General features: G+C 39.8%; 1 protein-coding gene across 1 annotated transcript in view; it reads left to right on the plus strand.

Moving 5' to 3' along the window:
• Window positions 1-7,393: 7,393 nt before the first annotated feature.
• The window catches only part of htr7c (5-hydroxytryptamine (serotonin) receptor 7c), a gene marked incomplete at both ends in the record, with an annotated part of 30,265 nt that continues 13,545 nt past the window's right edge, over window positions 7,394-24,113 (plus strand). Inside the window, one exon of the mRNA XM_080499809.1 lies at window positions 7,394-7,860. Coding sequence (XP_080355935.1) covers window positions 7,394-7,860 — 467 coding nt within the window. The remainder of the gene's footprint in view (window positions 7,861-24,113) is intronic.

Genomic DNA, 24,113 nt, shown 5'->3' on the forward strand with positions numbered 1-24,113 from the left:
CTGATCAATTTAGCTGACAACAAGAGTGAGAAGCAAAATCAACCATGTGCAAATGAATTTCTGAATGCAAATGACACAAAATCCACTGTTATCAATAGCAGGGGAAAAGTGCATATCCCTTAGAATCTCTGAAATGAATATACAATAGTAGCAGCAGTAGCGGAGACCTCTTGTACTTAATGACAAGACAAACAAGCTTTATCCAATTTAAGCCGTCTATGTGTACATGTCTGTGCTCTTGAATGTCAAATCTTTGTTGTTGTACAAATTTACCAAGGATGACCAATATTATCAGCACATCAATGCCCCCAAACTCTTCTGTAGATGTGAATAGTGATGCTATAATTATACATGGACGCTCAGCATGAACAACATATGGTAGTCAGTTTAATAAAGGTTAGGCAAATAAGCATGATGCTGGAACAACAATTAGGAAGTTATATAGCTGAATGGCAGTTTACATTAGATTAAAAACAATATGAAAGAACTACTACATATAAGCTAAGGAGAAATTTGAATTATTTAATGATTGTGTATAGCAATTAAATCGAAAATGTAATTTAGCTGCCAAATTAATCCTAACATTCAGGATCACCGCTCTTCATTCAAATTCAGTTTTTGCTGAACATTCTGGGCTTGGCTCCAACTTTACTTTATGTTGCCAAGACAAATACCTGTGGGCCGATGCTATCACTCCCAAATTGTATGGATACAAAACATTTAAAAATTATAACTGATATTGAATATGAGTAAATGTGTTATATTTTTTCATTGAAACTTGCTCCATATTGAACTTAAGTCAGGGAGATACCCCAGAATAATTTTGACTACTTAATTTATCCCCATTTTAAGGACAATGTTCATTAATATGATGTCTGGTATTTTATACACACACAAAAAAAACACATTTATTGAAAACCTGGCTATGTGAAACATTGCATTCAATACTCAAGTTTAAAAGCCATAAGAATGCCCAATACATACTGTTTCTCCAATTCTCGAGGAGTAAATATTGCTAGTTGACACTCGAAGACACAAATTAGTACATATGTTTTTACAAAAACAACCTTACTTTAGTCGCGGTGCTTAAAGCACTGACAGTAACCAACACGTGCTAGCTAGCCAAGTGGCGCACGTGCCAAGAGCAATTCAGCTGGCGACATAAAAGAAATCCGATAAAACTCAACATTGTGATAAAAATACCGACTGTGAAAGGAATAATAAGGCAACTCATATGTACCTGACAGAGATCCTCCGCACGTATTCACAAAAGTAGAATTAAACACGTTAAAAGAGCAACTCAACTCCAACTGAACTGACTGATCTTAAATTTTTCAAGCCGGTCCAGACCGGCATCTGTCAGCCGCGCTCTGATTGGGTAATTTAATGCAGTCAGCTGCATCCATTGGCTAAATCCTCCGTCAATCATTTTTTTTATATCGTCCAATCATTCTTTGGCTGGCAACGTAAACTCGTTTTTCAAACAAGATAATAAAGAACACACATTAAAACAAGACGATTAAGAAAGGCGCAAAAAAGAATATAAATAAAGTAAAAGCTTTATTAAGATAAAATAAGTAAAATCTTAACAAATAAAGTTGATATATATATATATATCAACTTATATATATATATATATATATATATATATATATATATATATATCAACTTTATTTGTCCCTTGAAGGATGATTTGTGGTGTAGCAGTTACAAGAATGTAAAAACACAGTAAATACACACAAACAGGAAATAGACATGGGCATTAGCAGCAATCTTGGTTCTCCAGTCAGGTTAAGTGCAAACAGTCACTCAGTCAGAAGCATCAAGGCGGGACAAATTAAATATAATACAGCAGCAAGCAGGATAAAGTGCAGCACAGTATGTAATGAAGAACAGCAACAAAAAACACAGTGCATAACTTCCTCCCCTTCTCAGCATTTATAACTCGCATCGAGGTAGCCACAAACCAGAACTTAAAGCTGTCTTTTGTGGCTTGTGTTACTGCCACACGAAGGCCAGAAGGAAGCTTAATCTCCTGATCAAGAGGATGAGTAGCATACTTGAGAATGGACTGAGCTTTCCTTTTAGCTTGAGTATTACAAATTAAACTGTTAAAACACACCCAGCCACTTTAGAGGCTTCTTTTATTTTCCTCCTGAGGGAGTTCTTGTCCTTGAGGCTAAGGTTGCCACACCAGCATATAATGGGAAAGGAAATTATTGACTCGATGCAGGAGCAGTAAAAGAGCTTCATCAGGGAATATGGACGAACAAGGGAAGTCAAAACCACGGCCTCTCTCCATCGAGTTGACCAACCATAATAGAGTTCCTTCTTAGCCACCTATAAAACCTGTTAAACACAAATCACACGTTTGTGGGAAGTTAGTTGCAGACAAACAACTTGATGACTGTGAATTTCTGAACAGAAATAGTCCTTGTACAAGCTAATACAAAATCCCAAGAGATAGCGCAAAGAAGGTTGTTTGTCTTCTTTCTACAAAAAAACAACCCCAAAAGAAACAAACAAAAAAAGCCCGATTTGATCAATTTAATTTGATGAATTCAAAGTGTGCTACAACACCACACTTTCTGTATAGCTGATTAAGTTTGAGTCAAATTTGTGAATCATAATGTTTGTATGAATCGCTGCATTGTGTGTTTGTCAAACTTCTCAGCTTCAGACATTTAAAAAGAAAAATTCAAACTGGCACAATTACAAAGATAACAATCGTACAAAGATTGAATGAAATGATGCTTCACCACATACCCAAGGTTAACCGCTGACTTCCACGTAGAGCAGTTATATGAACAAGAAAACTGCGGAGGCAGTTCAACAGTCCTAAACTAAAAAAAGAGCCCACAGAGCTTTGTTTTTCGGGTCATCGGTCAGGTGTGTTGGCAATTAGTCCTAAACTCATTTGAAATAATGAGAAAAGGCTCCCTGAGGTTTTAAGGTGATGGCATTTTGCTCTGACATGAACTCTTCAGGAATAAATTAATCACTGTTACATAAAGTAACCAGTCTGCTGGTCTTTATTTCCCCGCTTCTTCTTTTTTTCAAAGTGGAGAACAGATAAACATAAAGGGCAAACAGATTAGCTTTAAAAAAAAAAAAAAAGGAACCCATTGCCATCTATTGACAGATTGGGGTAACTGCGTCAGAGAGAAGGAACGTGGTCCTCGATGAGTAGTTTTCCCTCTGCAGTTGAACGAGTGACAATATTTGGTGCCTTCCTTGTTTATCCCTGTTCCTTTCAAACTAACAATGATGACTCATCAACAATCACGGAATCCATGAAAACTAAGTTTTGCCATACATCGAAATAGTAGCTGCTTTAAATATTCCAAGAATTTGTGTAAATAATGAAAAAACATTCAACTTTAACATATCATACATATTTACATAGGCACTGATGTGATTTGTCATTTTGCCTTTAAAGTAACAACAGGTGGTGCTTCTATTGAATAAAATCTATTGAAAAAAACAGTGACACCAAATTTAATCCCAGTATCAGTAAAACAAATGAAAATATACAGCTTCGAGGTTTGTTTAGAAATCTTTGTTGCAAAAATAACACTGTGTTGTGCATAAGACACACCAATTCCATTTTATTATTACATACACTTTACATGAAACATTTGAGCTGTAAATCATAAAATAGATGCAAATCTGGTAAATTGACTCTTGCTCCTACTAATAACTAACTAACTAAATAACGCATACCAGTAGTATTTTCTTATTTGACTTTTGTGATATCATCCTCTTCATAAAAGGTTGAACATGTTCTCTTTAAAGATTTTCAGTGAGTCCTGTGTGAAGAGCCAAATGTCAGAGGACTCTTACATATGCAACAGTTACAGCCTTCTGAATCAATATTAGAAACATGGTGAACCTTGGATTGAGAGGGTGTTACAAGTTCCGGAAGTATCAGGTTGTGCCTGACAATTTGACTGCTCACAGGTCACGTCATGATTAAGACCCTCCACCATTAACTTCAGGGTTCAGGTTGCGTTTGGTGTAATTATTTTGCCAATTCACATTTGATGCAGATGATCTGACCATCAACACTGTGGCGACCCCAAAAAGGAGCAGTTGAAACGTTGTCATTCGTTCACTGTGGTTCTGAACGGCTCCACGGCAAAATGCCAATGTGAAGAGCAGGAGTACAACAAGAGCAGTCGGATGTGCTTTTATTCCATTCTAATTTGGGCAGATTCACGGGGGTGGTAGTCAGTAATTGAATACCTGCTGGGACTTCTCAGCCCAAAGGAGTTTGACATGTTTGTGAATTTATACTTGTTCTCCTTGTTGCTGGTATTTTTTCTTTTGTTGTTGTTGTTGTTGTTGAACCGACCAACAATTGGAGGCACTTCATTCACAATGTTTCAGAAAACAACAGCAGACATGAGTTGGCTGAGAATCTTATTTCAGCATGTTTCAGTTCAGGGTTGTGATTTAAATAAAAATAGGATTATAAATATTGTGATAGTAAGATAAGTACAGTCTAAAGTAACATGAATAACCACAAGGCTTCAGGTGTAGACTGTCCTCAACGACATGAGCACTCATCCATCATCGAAATCTACATTAACCTCATTGGGACAGGTTTCCAGCTCACTGAGGAAAATACACAGAGACAGAGATTCACCCACGTATACCTTTACATGTGCGTCACCTTAGGATGCAGTTATCCCAACTGGCTAATCTTTTCCTAATTACCAGAGCATAGGAAGAATGTTCAAACTCCTTGCAGATGAGAGAGAAGGTCAAAGGATTAAATGCAACAATATTTATTGCAAGGCTGCAATGCTTGCCACTGTAAACTATATATAATCATAATTCAATATCTGTGGGCGGATGGTCCAGTTTGCCCTTTGAGCTGCATCTTTACTGTATGAAAACTGCTTCATAAAATGAGTTTGATTGATTGACTGAATGAATCTAATGACATAGTTTGTTGTAAAGCACCATTTTCTGTGGGTTTATTTAGCTTTTCTTCTTGTCGCATGTTTTTTTCAGTATGCTGGAACAATAGATTTGCCATCCTCACCCCAAACAGCAATCGTTCAAATTTCCACCAAGAAAACCAAGCAAGCGATGTCTGTCTTCCTGGAGCCCATAAAGATGGAGAGTCTCCACCTGGGTGCACTCAGTCATAATCTACATCTGAGGCAGGACTGGAATTGACTGACAGATAACGTTATTCTGCTTCATGAAAGAGGCACAGCCGGACTCAAACAATTCAGTTAAATGACACTACCTGCCACGTCGGCGGTTTGTGGTTGAAAATTTGGTGAAAAAGGTTGCAGATGAAGAAGAAAAAAGAAAACACTGAATCCAGCATGCAATGAGTTATGGAAAAAGCTACATTGATATTTTGCATTGTATTTTTGAGTTGTCAAATATAAAGGAACCAGCAAAAGTCACAAGTGCAGCTGGAGTTTATTTATTCGTAAATCAGCATCCAAATAACTGTGGTTCTTCCAAGCAAGAAGGATGAAAAGACATTTTGCATACACTTCCTGTACATTCAAATTACACTGATGTTTTTGTTTTTAACATGGTCACAGTTATTTTGCCTAATTAAACAACAAATTGAATCAATAGTGTTCTTGGTGGTTTATTACAGGTAAGACAGATTTACTGGATGGAAGTGGATCACGATGCATGAAAAATGACCTTATAAATACACAAAACAACTTGAAGGAGCAAATTGACAACAATATTCCATTTCCACAGGATATATTTAAAGGTTGAATGCGCTTTCTCTCACCTACTTGCCATTATAGGCGTAATCCATACGTGTTTTCAACGCTCATATACCAGACCTTTCGAGGGGCTGAAAGAGGCAGTGACACACTGACAGATTGTTTTGCATAAGCTCCAAGTGTTCGCCTCACAGTCTTTCCACCCTGGAAACCTGACCCTTATCCGCTGACACCTACGCACGAGTAATGTCCTCAGTCTAAATGGGCCAAATTTCCCTGACAGCAGGATGACTAGCAGAAACTGCCAATGGTCACTGGCATTAATATGATGTGACAATCATTACCGACCTGTCATTCAGGCTGAGTATTAGGTAATGGTGAGTAAAAGGCGACAGCAGTGGTGGTTCGCTTGGGATGGTGTGTGTGTGTGTGTGTGTGTGTGTGTGTGTGTGTGTGTGTGTGTGTGTGTGTGTGTGTGTGTGTGTGTGTGTGTGTGTGTGTGTGTGTGTGTGTGGCCGATACAAGAGTCTATGGGGGATTTGTGGGAATCAGCTCTGGCCCCCTCAGAGCCAGAGGGGACAGACGCACCACAGCTGTTGCTGCCTGGACCTTGATGCAAGAAGCAGCTGAAGTCCTGGGAAGCGTTTACATATGTCCTCAAGGTCTCTGAACATCTCCAACTGTGCTGGATTTTGTCTTTTGATTTATCTCCAGTGCTTGAATTCAAGCAGCCATCATGGTAACCGAGAAAAGCACTCGCATTAAAAAAAAAAGCCCCTGATGTCAAAAGAAAATGTGCTCTTTGTTGGCTATTTTGTGCTTGTTGAGGGCACTGGCAAAATGCCATGAGGTTTATTTCTGTCTCTTTTTCTAATTTAAGAGGCATGTGAGCCAAGTAGGAATATTTCTTTATTTAGGGTTGTGCAAGATATGAGTATCTCCCATGGGTTTTAAACCATCCTTTTCTGAACATAATAGATAATATTAACAGTGGAGAAGATGGTGTGCCATTATGGTGTTGATATCAACAACAACAACAACAACAACAACAGCAACAGCAACAACAACAACAACAGCAACAACACTAATACCTATACTAATAACAATACTACTACTACTACTACTACTATTATTATTAATAATAATAATAATAAAAACGTGTACACAGGAAATACAGCGAGACAATTCAGGTTTTTTCTAGTTTGTGGCTCCTTAAATCCACTTCACGTTCTCGTGCTGTATGACTGTCTACGTTAAAGTGATGCGTCACGGAGAGGTGCGGTTTAAGCAGCGTAACTCTCCAAACAGTCCGTGGGATTCATCATGTGATGCGCCTCTGACAAGCAAACACTTCTGGAGCAAATATTTTTGGATTGTGCGACTTATTTTATTGTTTTGATGCAAAAGTTGTTGTTTTTTTCCCCTCCTCGAGAGATGAGTCAGGTGTCCTCATAGCAACCCCCCCCCCCCCCCAGGCGGATCATTCATAAAAACCGTTTAACCCCCCCCCCCCCCCCCCCCTCCCACAGCTGAATTGTAGGCAGCTCCGATGTGGTGCAGCTGCAAAACGCTCGATCTCAAACCACTGGGCAGGAGCCGAGCGCAGGTGACACACATCCAAATATGCGCGTAATTGGAGAGCGCTGGCGAGGCGTCCCTTGCGCCTCCGTGGGGATAACGTCGTGATGTTCAATACTTCAGGAATTGAGCTCACTTTTAATAAGAAAGAGGATATTCCCGAAGTTACAAATGGCACCCCGCAGCTCTTCTACAACGTCCTCGTCACCACCAGCCCCACAGCCATGTGGAACGAGTCCTGCGGGGAGCAGCTGCTGGATTTCGGGCGCCCGGAGAAGATCATCATCGGGGTGATGCTGGCGATCATCACCGCGGTCACCGTGATGGGAAACACGCTGGTGGTGATTGCGGTGTGCGTGGTGAAGAAACTGAGACAACCGTCAAACTACCTTCTCGTATCCTTGGCGGTGGCGGACCTGTCCGTGGCCATAGTTGTGATGCCGTTTGTCATAGTGACAGACCTCACCGGGGGCAAGTGGCTGTTTGGAGATTTCTTCTGCAACATCTTCATCGGCATGGATGTAATGTGCTGCACTGCCTCCATCATGACCCTGTGTGTGATCAGCGTGGATAGGTGAGTTTCGTAAAAGTTAGCTGCCCGACTGTCATTTTGCAGCGGCGCTCAAAATTACGCACGAAGTCCGCCGTGCGTTGAAATGACTCGCAGGAGACCGTGAAATGCGTTTTGAAAACATTGTGAGTAGCCTGAAGCCACATTAGTGCAGTGAAGGCAGGGGAAGATCAGCATGCACTTAATGAAGCAATGAGCTGTGAGCTAACTTAATGAAGTAATTGCGCGTTTTTGCGCACGAAAGTGGCGTTTAATTCCCTAATTCCACATCAACCATACCTTCGATCGTTTGTGCGGTCAAAGCCTCTCAACCAGTAAATTAATACACAGCCAGTGAATAATTTATACCAGGCTAAATTAATTTGCTTGACCGGAGCATGAGCAGTGTTTCCTGTAATTAGTCTTTGTATTAAGGTTCATCGCCGCTCATCGACCTCTTAGGTTTTATCATCACTTGATTTATAATCGCTCTAAGTGTCTGCTGATGCCTCACAGACCTGCTCTTTATCACATCATCTCTTCACAAATAAATTAAAAAAACAACAACCCAACAACCTCAAAACAAACCCTGTTGGAATTCTCTTCACACACACTGTGTGTAAAGTTCATCCGAGAAAACTGAACTGTTTGGCTCCCTGACAACATACATTATGGGATTTATCACACTGGTGTTTTGCATCAACACTGTGCTAAAATTATTCATGAAATTGAGCTCCCAAATGCCTCACAGCAAGCTGCTTTCAATTCCTCATTCAGAATGGGTAAAAACCTGAACACTCATCCCCACCCATCAGGATCCTATTCAGGTACAGCTCTTTAGGAGTCAGTGCTCATAAAAGCACAGCTGAGCCTGATAGCTTGTGACAAATGAGACATTTCCACTGCTCCTACTGCAATCCAGAATGAAATAAACGTCAAGTGGTTGGTGTATGACTGTTCTGCTACAGTAATGAAGACAAAAGCTTATTGTGGTATTGATGATCTGGTTATTTCCTCCTGGTTGTCAATCAGGTGTTATTACTGCAGTGTATTATGCCCAGTGATATGTGTGTTTCCTGCTTGTGGATCATCTTAGCACGAGGGACTTCAGTATGCCTGTGGAGTTCTTGGATTTATGGGAGGAACTGGATCACAGAATCATGCTGCGGTAGTGTGATTACTCCAGTCAGCTGTGGCAAAGCTGACAGAAGTATGAATGCTTTTTGGGGCTTGATGGAAAGAAGGATGAAGTGGCCTGAGTCTCAAGAGTATTCCTCAAATGGAGGGGACAGCGTGATTTGTATGTCATCTGTGGCTGTTAAAGCAGCCGGGTCAAGGAATGGCCCCTTTTTTTTATCCAGAAAAGAAAAAAATATACACAGGTCTATTATTCCATCATAAAAAGAGTGTCTGGTCGACTCGTTTCTGTTAAGTGAGTGGACATACAAGAAAAGTGCTTCTTCTTCTCATCTGAGAGGTTGTCAAATATACTAGTATTACAGTCTCTTTTATATTGTACGTTATTACGGAAAAGGTCAGATGGACCCAGCAATCAGTGTGCAAAAGTAGCAAGTGAATCCAGTGAATTTAAAACAGTATTAGATCAAAAGTGTATCGTCATCTTCCACACAAGCTGTTCAGACAGTTTTGGTAAACTGTTTGTCTGGATCGCCGCCAAAAACTGGCTCATTTAAGTGTTACAATGCAGATTGGGCTTGGCATATGATTCACAATGGGTGTCGTGGAGATAAATCATTAAGACGAGAATTGCCAATTAGATGCGTGATTAGCTGTAATTAGGGGTCCCTCCTGTCATTTAGGCTTCCCAAGGACAAACCTTGTGAAACAGGCCTGCAGAGCGGAGAAGGCTACAAATTAGGCTCTGGATTGACCAGATGTGTTTGTTGGGGGTTATTCAGTCCCCGAAGCCTTGGTGCCTTACTGCAGAGAGCAGTATTGACTCACTATCATCCCTCCTCTCATTGTTCATTGGAGATAGACACCATATACATCAACACAGAGCATGTGATGGGCTGGTCCCCGGTGTATGTGGTCATTCCTTTATGCTCCTGCAGGGACTTGACAGGGCTTGATGGATTCTCACAGAGCTACTGCTCCATAAATTGCAATATAGCATATCTGAAAAAAAAAAAGACCATTAATTCACCTGGGGTGCTGGATCACAAATAGCTGAGGCAGAGATATGTATGGTGAAATAACGTTTTAAATAACACATGGACATAAATATTACCTGGGACCAGGTATATGAGCAAATTGGTGCTGCCGAATGTGAGTTGTCTTGTGTTTTGCAGCTTTTCAGTCCACCCAAAATTCTAGGTCCTTTTCTTTGTCAGGAGCTTTCCAGTCTGATCAAAGCCTTTAGAAACCATAAAAAAAAAAGAAGCTTCTTTTCAACCTTTCCCAAGTCACAGAAGAAGTACTCATTGTGACAAAAACACTAAACATCATGTGTAAAAAAAAAAAAAAAAAGGAATGCCCTTTTATAATGATGAGGCCTGATAAAAGACCCATGCCATTTATTTTCAGTTGAGCTAGGAAATTAGTGCGACATAATCATCAAGAAAAAACATGAAATGAACCAAATGACTACAAACCCACTGGTGCATTCACTTGCTTTGCCCACTTCAGACATGCTCTAATTTGTTACTGCTAAATGTGTTTGTGCTGTCACTTTTAAATATTTAAACAAATGTTGAAGGACAGCTTAAGAGACTCTTGACACTTGAGCAGTTTCTATTCTGGGGACCTTGTTTTAAGAAGAAGAAGAAGAAGAAGAAGAACTTTTTGTCTCAGGAACTGAAAACAAAGTTTAGTTCAACTCTCCTCATGTTGCTTGAACCGCATCTGTAAGTGGAGTTGGCAAAAGTGTGGTAGTTTTCAGTTTACTTAATTGAAAAAAAGTATTTTCTGGCAAATTTGTCCCCACATGTCAGAACACACTTTACTTTCTCCTCCACACGTATATCTTTCAACCTCTAAGAAGACGATTCGCAGTTACAGTAAAAAGAAAAAGAAAAAGAAAAGTGCTAAAGTTGAACGATTTGGTGTAATAAAGTCTCTTCTATAATAAATAGTCTATAATAAAAATGTCCATTCAGTGATAAAGTCTCCAAATCAGAAGTTGAATGATAATTTGTGTCATTAATCATAATTGAGCTGCCGTAGCCACGCTAACAAGCGCAATATTACAATAGCAGTAATTAAGATGTATTTGTTTACGTGTGTAAATGTATGTGCATTTTACCAGCACCACCAGAAAAGTCCTTACGGTGCCTCAATAAATCATTTTCTATTTATAAAGTCAAACACCATCTTTGCTTTTAGACTCAAAAAACATTTCAAAACATTTGTTTTGAAGCATCCCATGTTTTTATTTCACTGAAATATCAACATTTTTACTTTAACCTAAATATATATTTATACTAATGGGTTTATTTCTGCTTCAGTAAAACATATGGATACATCTGCATCTGTGGGTGTCTGGTGAGAGTGATCAAAGTTTGATAAATAGAAAATCAAAAAAATACTGAAATGTAAAATGTTAATCAAAGTACCTATACTACTCAGGAGTTTTCAATATTTCACATTGTATCCAACCAAAAATAATAAACACATATTAAACCAAACCTTAACAGAAAGATTGTTTAATCTCACATATTTTGTTGTCTATTTTGCACCCTATATTATGAATAAAACTCTGTTTCTGGGAAAAAACCAACACAACTAAACAAAAGAACTACTTTTGTCTAACAGCTTGAATGATAAAGAGAATTCACATGGTCACATTGTATGTCCAAAGTTAAATATACAGCATTGTCAAATATTTGTCTATTTATTTTTATTACCCTGTAGAAAATATGGAACATCGTTAAAGCTTTCTTTTTAGAAAACTTGGTTTTGTACCTGCTTAATATGTTCTCACTCAATAGCACTCATGATGGGCAACATTGAAGGAGAAACCAGTCACGTCAGTGCTATTGATTTCACACTGTAGGTGTAAATGTTGACTTATAACTGTGAAAACCAAGCTTATAAAGGACTTCCTGTTCATCACCTCCAACATCTTAAAGTGACGAGCCAATGCTGCAAATTGAAGGTAACACACCAAAGCATTGACCCAGTGATGGCAGAGGAGTCCAGTCGGACTGTTGTGTGGTTTTTAGAAGAGAAGTTACGTTCCACTAATGTTTCTCTCCCACAGGCTATCCTTGCATGCACTTCTCTAAAAATTTAGTATCTCTTTTGGCTACATTCAGTTTTTGCCTGCACTGAGAGTAATATATTGTATGTTCAATGATTCAGAAGTCAAACATGAATGATTTATTCACAACTGAGGGAAGAGAGGGGGAGTCCTTTTTTCTGTGCTTACCCAGACGTCTGACAAAATTTGAGGCTGAAGGATTTCAGGGGCTCCATATGGCCCTGAGAAATCAGTAATCGCCTGGCTTGACCGCCGGTGAACTTGCAGGAGAAAGATGGGATCCGGGTCAAGAAACAATATCACGTAACTGCAGCAGAAGCAAACTTTTCCCTCTGAGGCTCAGACTGAAGGCTGGGACGGTGTAGGTGTGATCGCACCTGTAAGGAGGACAAGGTGCCGGCCTGGGCCCTCGGACCGCAGACTAACCACTGCCCTCACGACCCTCCTGCCAACTGGTTTGTCACTGATGGGCCGAGTTCACACGCAGCATCCCACATCGACCTGCCTTCCACGTCTGATAATATTTCCGTGGGGCTGGTGTGGACGTCTGTCCCCAGAGAGACAGGCCATGCATTCACTGCAGCTGGGAAACATCCACCCGCGGCAGCAGACACAGATGACTTGACCTCGGTGATGCTTCTTCCGGTAATGTGATGTGACGCCTGAGCTCCACTCCCCGAAACACTATTCACTTCCCACTAGTCGGCCATCACGCTCAGACGCAGCGGATTGGACGTCTCCTGTGAGGCCAGATCAAAGGCAGTTCATGCTCGTGAAGGAATATTCAATCGGGTGACAGGTTTCGGTACCAAACAGGACGCTACGCCGAATTCCTGCGTCCTGGGATCACAACCCGTTTACAGACGGGCGCCGCGTTTCCAGAAACCACACGAGACACATTTCATGTTACAAACCACTACAGCTATTTCATACGAAGGAGACAAACCGCTTCCATCTCTGAAGGGGAAACAATGTTTAAATTTAAAATCCATGGCTGCTTTCATCCCGTGTAAACAAGCACTTCATTTTAGGGCAAAACCGCTGTCAATGGAAATATTTCACAGCACCATTAAATAAACATGTTGGGAGCAGGCGTTTTAGGTTAATCATTGATAAGTGTTGCTTCTACTATCAACCACAGTCCTGTTTCCCTTCTGTTTGACTGTGTGTGACTTTTTACAGAGGCACATGAAGTGAAATACAATTTATTCATGGATTGTGAGATAAGATAAGGTAGTGTTTGCGTGTGAGTGTGGGAATGAACCTAAATCGGCCTGTGATGACTAAGAGAAGGATGCAGTGGTGTGTTGCCTATTTCACTCTGTTTAATAATTATCATGGTGAGTCAATGAGAAGTAGAACGGGAGAGGAAAATGAGCTGTGATGAAACTCAAGAAGCAGAAGAATTAATGTTTGTCATTCAGCTCACATCTGTCTGATCCACTTTGCTGATTTGGAGATTGTCTTTGTTGGGTGCTACTTAAATCAGATTTATCCTACACAACTCATCAGTGAGTCCTTGAGTCTGAACCGTTTTAATTTAATAATAATATGGCATCGTGGATCGAAATGCAAAATATCCATCTGGTTGAAAATTATAAAAGTGTTATTTTGGGTTGTTTTTCTAATCCCTTCAATAATTTACTCGGCCTCTCTGGTCGGGTTGAATCTGTCTGAACCCAATATCATATTTTACATTCTCTTCGCTGAACTTAAAGCCCCTCATTGATGTTTCAAGTGTTTTCACAAAACATAATCTGTATGTCACAATTCCATGTGCCATTTTGACAAGCAGGATGATGGATTAGCAGTCGGCGGACAGAGTTGAGTTCAATTTTGTCATTTGTGCCTTGTCACCCTCTTTACGCAGCCATCTCCGGGGACAGGAAGCAGAAAAGGGCATAGTGCTGAGTGACTTAACTGTGGCATAAATCAAGCTTTCTCTTTGGCATAACAAAGGTGGCGGCCACTATTCATCAGGATTGAACAAGGCACCAATGAGCATTTATTGAGCAGGGAGATAATGACTTTCCTGTTGATGGAGCTGTGAGGTAAAACACATACATGCGCACAGGCTCGGGGTCATCACATTGACTTACATTCATTTCTCTGAGACTTTTAACATAAAGCATGACAGCTGGTTGCTTAACCTTAACCTTTACATTAGAGATGGCATCCCATGATTTGGTTCAGTAAACAGATATAGTTCCCCAAAATGTTAATAATGCTTGGACCACATGCTCAAACACCCTTTAACCCATCCATCCATCCATCCATCCATCCATGCATCCAGTCTGATGTGGGTAGAAGGTGAAGCTGGCTCGTCTTGCTGTGGATGCACCGCGCTATGACCGCCCTGCACAAACAAAAGTCCTTGCATAGCTTGGAACCAGCATGAGGCCACACAAAGGCAGACAGACTGGTTGTATAGTCCGTTAAAAATGTCAGTCTGAGTGATCGGCTTCATATTTACAGAGAAGTAACTTTTTAAACCAGTGACCAATCCAGAGCATTTATGTGTGTTTATGTTTTATGTATAACTGTCTGCACTGGAGCGTACTGTAATGCTGCCAGAGGCAGCAGCTTTTAACAGCAATCCTTTTAGACATGCAGACTTTAATTAATTGCCTCATATTTCTCCTACTGACATGTCGTTCTCAGGATATGTTCACTCCTGTGGCACTTGCCGGTTAATTCTTGACTCATCCACAAGTACTGTATCATGCAAGTATTCATCGGATGCACTTCATTGTGACCTGATAGTAGATATTTCCTGTTAATTGGGTCAGGTGGATGCTGAGAAGCTTCTGATTCACATCCCAAAGTCTGAACAGAGTTTGTATGTCAGCTGTGAAATGGCAAACTGAGTTATGGTACACCAATCACGGCCAAATCGCCCTTGAGCAATATACTGAAACCCACAACTGACAACTAACTGGGTCAGTGTGAAGTGTAGGCAGCCAAGCGCTCTTTGAAATGCCGATCTGTGTGGTATAGAAAGAGGGAAATTCCTGTACCAAGTAACATCAAATGCAATGGAGTGAATATTTCAGATTAAATATTCAACCTTGACCAAAGGAAAGCGGCAGCTGACAAAAAAACAACCCGGTATAAAGGCTATTAGTAGTAGTCACCTGTGATCGGGCTGTCTCAGGATTTTTACTTCAAAGCATCTACAAAAACCCCATTGACAGACGGTGCTGCGTGTTGAGCAAGCCGCGCACAGTACTGACGAGAAAAAGACTTCACATAGGAAAAAAGAGGTGCGTCTGCTCTAAAACAGGTTGCCTGTACTATTGGATTGTCAGTATCAGCTCCATTGAGACGAGATATCAGTTGTTGGAAGTAAATTTGGAAATATTCATTGAATAATTTAAAAGTTGTCGCGGCCGGTGGCGCTACAGGAAGCCTTAAATTGTTTGTGATTCACAGTGAGGCTCTATTCATTTTCTCACGCTCGCCTATGACATCCTAGACTATGACATATTTCACTATCAATGGCAGCAGCTCCATTGTCAGCAGTAGCTGTTAGGGTTTCGTCAGCCTCGTGAACTGACTCATTCAGCCATCTGTCTTCTACTACGCTTTGTCCAAGTCAGGGTCAAGGGGTGGGAGAGAAAATCCCATTTGAACACACACACACACACGCACGCACGCACGCACGCACGCACGCACGCACGCACGCACGCACACACACACACACACACACACACACACACACACACACACACGACAACGCTGTCATCATCGGTTGGAAGAAAGTTAAGTAACCAGTAAAAACCGTCACACAGTGAAAACATGTAAATTCCCCAAAGAATAAAACCAATGTTATGTGAGAGGGTTGCAGTGTTAACCACTTTACCACTGTGTGGACCAAACCCTGATCACCTGACAGGAAACTATTACTGTACATGTTACTGCTATTTGTTACTAGTTTAGTTTTTTGTGTGTGCGTTTTTTTTTTTTTAGAAAGGTTTAACTATCTAATCATATGCATTGGTTTTTCTTTAGGATTTTCTTAACAATGGGAACAATTGTAATATCTTAGATGACCTATCAAGAGACCAGTTTGTTTGTTTTTTTTTTGGGGGGGGGGGGGTTGTAAAATGTGTTTTCCTTGATCAGAAAACCACTGGTAAAATATTGACAATGAGGGGAAACACTAAATCAGCCGACATAGCAGCAGACATGTCATTTGAAGCAAGGCGAGACAAGGCAGATATATTCATAGAGCACCATTCAAACACAGGGTATTTCACAGCACTTCACCAAGACGTAAAAGAAATACACAAAACCTTTACAAAGAAATAAATTGATAAAGGAAATACATTAAAGCATTTAAGGGATTTACAAACAGCATATAAAGCAGAATAAATAATGTATTAGCTTTATTAAGATAAATGTAATTAAGTAAGTAAAGTCTATTCTTTATTCAAAAGCCTGCACAAATAAGGATGTTATAAGTCCTGATTTAAATGAAGTGGGTGTGTCGGCAGTCTTCAGGTGTTTAGGAAGTTCGTTCCACAAGTGAGGAGGTAGGAACTAAAAGCTGCTTCACCTTGTTTGCTTCTGACTCTAGGAACACTGAGTAAACCTCTTCCAGAGTAATTATTTATTGCCATATATGCATCAAGTTGTGTAAAACTATATATTCAATAATCTTACTTAAAAAGGCAGGTTTGATATGAGCCTGTAATTACTAATCACTGAAGCAGCCAGTGTAAGGTTAATTTAAGCAGCTAGTGCTCAAAAGGCTGAATGGACAATGTCTAATTCTATGATTAGATTGTAATGATTCTAATTGTATGCACATTACCACACCTGTCAAGTTGCCGTCGAGAGTTCATGAATAACGAGGGGCTCTTTACCCAATAAACAGAAGTTTATTAAAATAGAAACAGTCATTAGCGGCAGCATCTTTGGACAATAGTCACGTTAGATGTAACAGTTGGTTGTTTGAGGAGGACAGAAAGAGACAGCAGCTCTGCAGCTTCAGACTTCATTCAGTGTTTCACCAAAATGACTTAGTAACACTAATTATTACTTCCTCCAGACGCAATCACAGACACAAGGCACTCTAAACTTAATGCACTTTTATCCCATAAAATGTTCAATAAATTACAAAATATTGCTTGCAAAACAAATATTAAAGACGCTAACTGAAGCTTAGAAAACATTTTAAGAATAACATATAAAATAAGAGAAATCAGAGACTTCTGACTTCTTAGTTTGGTGAAAATCATGTAGTTTTGACATAATCCTTAAAATCCTTAAATGAAATCCTGATCCAGAATCCGTTTCACCTCCAAAATCGAATTAAATCTTCCATGACCGAATGTCTATCTGTGGGGAAAATGTATGACAAAATGTGTGCAGTAGTTTTGATTTAATTTGGCTAAAAGACATACAAACAGATAAATATACGCTGATGATTTTATAACATCTTTGGTGGACGTTAGAAAAGATAAACATCAACAGAAATGGTCAAATCATGTCATTGGTGTTTGCGTTAGACCATTAGCTTGTTTATCGCATCATAACATTCAGTCAGTAAAACACATGAACAGTATTTTTACCTCATTGGTCTCATTGATTTATAAGGTCTGATCAAAACTTCAACAACAAGGTAATCTTCCTCAAAACACAGACAAAAGCACCGGAGCACAGACATGTGACCTCTGACGCGAGGCGGCCGGGGCTCAGTTGGTCAAGTGGGCCACTCTCTACCTCGTGAGGTTGCCCCCGTCTGCCCCCATCAGCCCCCTCCATATGTGTTCTTGTGTGTGTGTGTAAATCACTATATGCTTCTCTGACACACTTTTCAGTTTTTTATTTGTAAAAAAAAATAATAAATGATTGTAATTTGACAAAATGTGTAAAAGTTCAAGCCACTCTGCTGAGGTGAAATCTTTCAGTGCAAGCACGTTAGTCTTGAAAAGCCAATTTTGAGACTTTCAATAAACCAGTTGCCCTCTTTTTTTTTTAATGTAAAATCATTTTTTTGTTCACACTTCAGCCCTCTGGTGATGAGAATGAAACTTTCACAATGAAGAAAGTTTCTAATCCCTGTTCTACAGCATCGTCCTAAACTCTGTGCTGCTTTAAATCCTTAATTTGTACAATAACCTCAACTGTTCACAACATACGTAAACAACCGGTCACGAGGGTGAGCTTGTCTGGAAAAGGCATTGAGGCATTTTGCCATTTTCCACATACATCAATGGAACATGAAGACTCCAATGTTCATGAGCAAGTTAGTAAATCATAGACTGACAATGACAAACACAATCTTCCCGCAAATAAAAAACATGTTTGGTTCACCTCATTTCGAGGCTCTGAGCAAGAGAAAATACATCAGCCAGCCAAAAAGTGTGAAATTATACAGCAATTCAATCAGAAGTTTCAAGCAAAATGAAACATGGTGTTCACAAAAACGTCTGTGAGATGTTGTTATGCACTTTGCTGAGGAAAACATAATGGGGACTAATGGATGTAAAATGCACAACCCTCCTCATTGCTGAGTGACTCATGAGCTTGCAGGTGCTGTGAAAAGTTTGCCAGTGTTGGTGGACTGTGTGGGTGGGTCTGTGAGAAACACACAAAAGAGCAGCACCTTTGAGGCAGGACAGTGGGGAGGGGGGGGGGGGGGGCTATATTTACTATGCCCAAGACGAGAGTGAGACGTCTCCTAACAAGCTTCACATGTTTAGTTAAAATGATGTAACCTTAAGCTTTATGAACGGTGGATTTATGAGTTTAGCGACAGTGAATCCCCAGCCGAGGGTCTCGGGGGGCTTTTTACTGTTCCCAGCTGACTATGAACGAGGCAAGACACACACACTGGACAGATTCACAGAGTCACAGAAAATAATACATTCACAATTGCACCCGTGGGCAATGTTTGAGTCTCCTTGAACATATTGGCAAGAAACCAGCGTTGCTGGAGAAAACATGCAACCCCCCCCAACAAAATAATGTTTAATGTAATTTACATGACTTTTTATTTAAAAGGGTCATATTATCCACTTTCATATGCATCTCCTTGGTTAAAAAACATTGCATTCAAAGTTTATTGCGTTTTCTTGATTCTCCCTCCATTAGAATATTGGATCATAGGAGCTGCATTCAGAATCTGCTGTGTCTGTGTGAACTGGACTGGCTCCGCCCACACATGCCCATCTTGGGAAGAGGAGGAAGTGCTTCCTCTCGTGGTGCCATGTGCCAGAGTAGAACTGCCTGATTGTGGGAGGAGTCAGAGGGAGGAGCCTGCCTTGATTGTGATTGGCTAAACCCCCGATGACACTATATAGGGTTTGATTTCTGATTGGCTGGTTGGAACAACACACTTTTTAAAACCTGGAACAAGCCAGGGAGAGAGAGAGAGGACACACTTTATTCACTTCTGAGGCGTCATTCCAGGTATGAGGACGATTATTACTGTTGTGAAACCATTAGAAAGTGAATTTTGCATAATATGAGCCTTTTAAAATCAAAGTTTGCAAAGTTTATTAGCAACAAAAGTCAGAGAAACCAACTATTGAAAAACGTACATGTCAGGAATCAACAGGGAAAAGCTATAAAAATGTTTCAATAAAAATATGAATTATTTAAATGTCACAGATTCGGTATTTAAGCAAGATTATGTGATGAAGGCGAGATTAAACACACAGACTTGTTTTGTTTTGTACTCATGAAATCAACTGTGTAGTTTAGCATTATTGCCAACACGACTGTTCCTACCCCATCATTATGTGCATTGCTTTGGCAACACAGCGGTGACCTTTATATCAGCAGATCAGCATTATCAGTGGTATTACCTCCTCGCTGTAGCAGCTGTTTGCTCATCCATGCTGGTATTTATTTTTTGTCTGTCTTTCAAATTAGGCTGCTCTGCAATAAATCCTGGGAATCCACAACAGTGCTACTGTACATTCATAGGTGCTTGTTTCCCAGTACTGTGGATCTGAATATTAAATGAATTACTTTCCTCTCCGTCTTTGCGCACAGATTAGATAAAAGCAGTGAAATTGCTGCAGTAATGAATATTCCTGTGATCAGTCATAGTTTTGTCTGGTTACTGCGCACTGTGCTCAGACAGGAACATGAATTCCACCTCCATATCTGATGTTCTCATGCATGTCATCTGCTGCAAAATCAAATTACATTCAATTTACTCTCTCTTTCGAAAAAAACATGAATACCAGCGTTGCTGATGTCAGCGGCTATTTGAATTTGAGTTATTACCTGCAGCATAGCAGCATGTTTAAAAAAAAAAAAAAAAAAATCTAAACATTTCTTTGCAGAATACAATTTATTTGATTGATGCACATTTCACAGTCTTTTCAATAAAGGCACAAGCTTTTTCAAGATGGGAGGCACACTGTCGAGTCAATAGATCTTCTAGATCACAATCATTCCTGGACCTCACGTGCTCTGCTGGTTGGATGTTATGACATCATGAATAAATGGAAATTGTCGTGCATCGAGACAACAACTGCATGGACACATCTGCTTTTGTTTCACGTCTTTGTCGATGATACTATTTATGAACTGCAGTTGGAGAACACAGAAAGGACTTTCTATAAGTACGACGGGCCTCGGGGCGAGAGCCTGCGTCGACCTCGCTTCAGCAAGACAGTTTTCACATTTCTTTACTTGAGACAGAACATCTTTCTCGTTGTGAGAGCAGAGAAACACAGGTAAACACTCACAGTTACAGTTTAATAGGGAGCTTTTTTTTTTTTTTAAATAGCTTTCCTAAATGTTTTGATTAACTGTGAAGGTTCGCTGCAGCTAAGAGCAGGTGAACAGTGAATTCAACTGCAGGAATGACTTGCCATTTCAAACTCTCACAGGATTTAACGAAAAAAAAAAAAAAAGCCTTTTTTTTATTGGATATGTGTACGGTAGATACATTTAGTTCCTGGTACATGTTGTGCCAGAAATGTCAGGGAGGATCAACTTTGTTCATGTGTAGGGCTGCAGAAATGTCTTTCTAGCCAAACTGCTATTGAGCAAATTCACTAGGATTCATGAAAACTAAAGGTCTAATATCTGTTGTTCTATTTACTATCCATGCATTTGATACTTTATTTTTCTAATCTTGAATTATACCGAGTAATGCAGTATTTTGAGGCAATTAATGATACATGCTTCATGTACATGTACAAGTTATTATCATCCCTTCATCACCCAATGATGCATGATTAAACCATTAATGCATTGTCTTTTTGCAAAATAGTTTGACATGCCACAATATAGTATATCTGCAGGCTGCAAGTTACCCATATTTGCAGTAGAGGTTTGTATATAACATTTTTTTGTTTTTACTATGTTTATAAAATATAACAGCATAAATAGCATAAATCATATAGCATCATATAGTTTATGAACATTATTTTGGGTTGTGCAGCAGTCGGCTGGATTCTTGTTTTTAAAACTTTAACGAGCAATCATCACAGAACACAATTGTTTTTTGAACAATTTCTGTTCATTTTTACCTTTGAGGACCTGGCGTACACACTTATGTACATTTTATGGACAATACTAAACTAGTTTGAGTCTTAGGAGGTGATCCAGCGTTTTCACTGTCCTGATCGGGTATCAAACCAAGCCGCTACACATTTAAGGATTTCAATAACTGGAGACATGTCATATTTCTTAAGACCTTTGGTAAAGTGTGTAGTGTGTATTTTTGATGACCAATCAGACCAATCAGAAAGATGAATGCAGAGAAAGCTGAGGCCATTACCAATATTGACTGGGAGAGTTATGTATAAAAACAGGTGTATAACCTGAGTTATGTCACCAGAAATCCACGACGGTGATGTAACAGTCAGTGGATATACCAGCTATCAGGGTAAATGGTGGATGTTTTTGGACCCTCAAAAGTAAAGGTCAGTAAGCCAGTAGGAGGTTGAGCAAACCTCGGTGCCCAACTGTTCCCTTTAAGTCCCTGACCTCGTGACTGTGGAACAACTTGGCCACAACTCCACTTCGCTGTCCTTTCCCATTTGTCGATCCATGAAATGATGACATATAATGGGGCTGCACAGGGACTTCGACTTTACTAACTGCTGACTTGACGTGCCAAATTGGAGGAGAGCCAGTCGAGTCGAACGAAGAAGCGCCCGTGGTATCCTTGGTAACTGACGTTCAGTATTCCCCCCCCCCCCCCCAAAAGGTCAGAAGTAAAATGGGAGGAAGTGGAGAATTAGATTCCTCCCCCACATGTGAGACTTCCTCTGAGCTTATTCAGCTGTCCTCTGAGAACGGCGGCGACAGAACCAAAGGGAAGGTGACAAAGATGGAGGGGCTCGTCACCCTCACCCCCTCTCATCCTCATGACAGGGAAAAGAAAGGAAGATGGACTTGCTGGCACATGCTCACTCACCTTTTGGTGACAGTCTTTGGTCGCATAATAATGAAGAGAGTACGAGTGCACTCATTATTTGGGCAATTTGGGATGTCACGAACAGAGTGTGCAGCTTTAATGTCATTAGTGAGAGGCTGAACACAACAAGGGATTGTTTTAGTCAGCAGCAGCAGTCATTTATCATGTCACATTACCAATGAGATAAAAATGGGTAATTTTGCCTAAACTGATAGAAAGCAAACAAATTAAAGTGATGAAATAAGTTAACTGTGTGGCTGCAGTGGGTCCCAGCTCTGTAAACTTGTGTCAAGCTGTTATTGGGTCGTCTTGAGGCATTTGAAATAGTTTCAGTCTTGTTTTTAACCAGATCTCAGGTTGTTCTTGAAGCCGTTGTTTTACACTAGTTTATAAAGGTAATCAACGCTCTTTATCTGGAGTTCGATCTACACACATTTACATTTATTTCTGTTTTAATATAGGGGTGAACTAGTTTTGGACTTGTAGAGTCTCACTGTATTTTAGACTATTTATTAATTTTGTATACACAACTTATAATAATAATAACAGCAATAATAATAATAATAATAATAATAATAATAATAATAATAATTTCTTTTTAATTTTTGGGACACTTAGAAATTCAATCGGGATTAATTTGAGATGATTTAAACGGGGTCGACACTGGTTTTTACATCAATTGTAGATTTGCTTTTCAGCGAGTGGACAGTATTGGCTGGACTAAGGTTTCTTGTACTGGTTTTTGTCTCTTTGTGCATATAGTCATCAGTTCCATCTCCCTCTCAGTGTAGTCGTAATTATATGGCAAAACCACTATTTGTTCATTGAAAATGCACATTTTTTTTTACCAACTGGGTTTGTTATTAGTGTGCTTTAATTGTAAGTGACAAATTAGAATTGTAAAATACGATAAATTCATGCAAAACATATGCAGAGACAAGGCATGAAGACCTTCTAGAGTTCAATAAAAAGCCACTCGCCATCACAGGCAAATGTGTGCTTTTTATCGCCGATTGAATTGCTGTGAAGAATGAAGAACTCATAAAGTTCCACTGGAGGTGAGAAGATTCTGGGGTGGGGAGGGGGAGGGCTGTTAATGTAATTAACAACTTTTGAGACATCTTAACTGGTTAAACTCTGTAAATGAGTTGCTGAATTACTGTTTCATTGACTTCTTTTCCTTTATCGTACATGGAAATAATTAGAAAAACCTCCAAGCTGTGGTATCTTTCTGGGTCCAGTTTTAACATTGGTTTCAGTGTCAACAAGAGCTGAAGCTTTAATTGTCACTATTGTACTGAACTTCTGTTTACTGGAGGAGGCGGAGGAGCGCCTCATTATCCCCAAACTACCTGAGACCACTTGAGCAACTTGAAATATGTCTGACTGTTGCCAACACTAACTTTAGGCTGATTGCAAAGTATCTCTGATGTATTTTGAACATATATTACAGTTAGCCTACCTTCATCAGACCTGCATGTTCCCTTTCAGTTGCTGCTTCGTCATGTCAATGTATTTTAAGAATTGCAAAAAATCTCATAATAAAATGTCTTTCTGCAATTATAAAAACCCCCAAAAAACTAAAGTTAATGAGTGACTTGGTCACTAAATGGACTCAAACCATGTTAAAAGACAAACTCAATTCAAGTATGTTGAAGCACA

Source organism: Blennius ocellaris (genome assembly GCF_963422515.1).
Source record: "Blennius ocellaris genome assembly, chromosome: 7".
In the NCBI taxonomy this organism is placed as follows: domain Eukaryota; kingdom Metazoa; phylum Chordata; class Actinopteri; order Blenniiformes; family Blenniidae; genus Blennius; species Blennius ocellaris.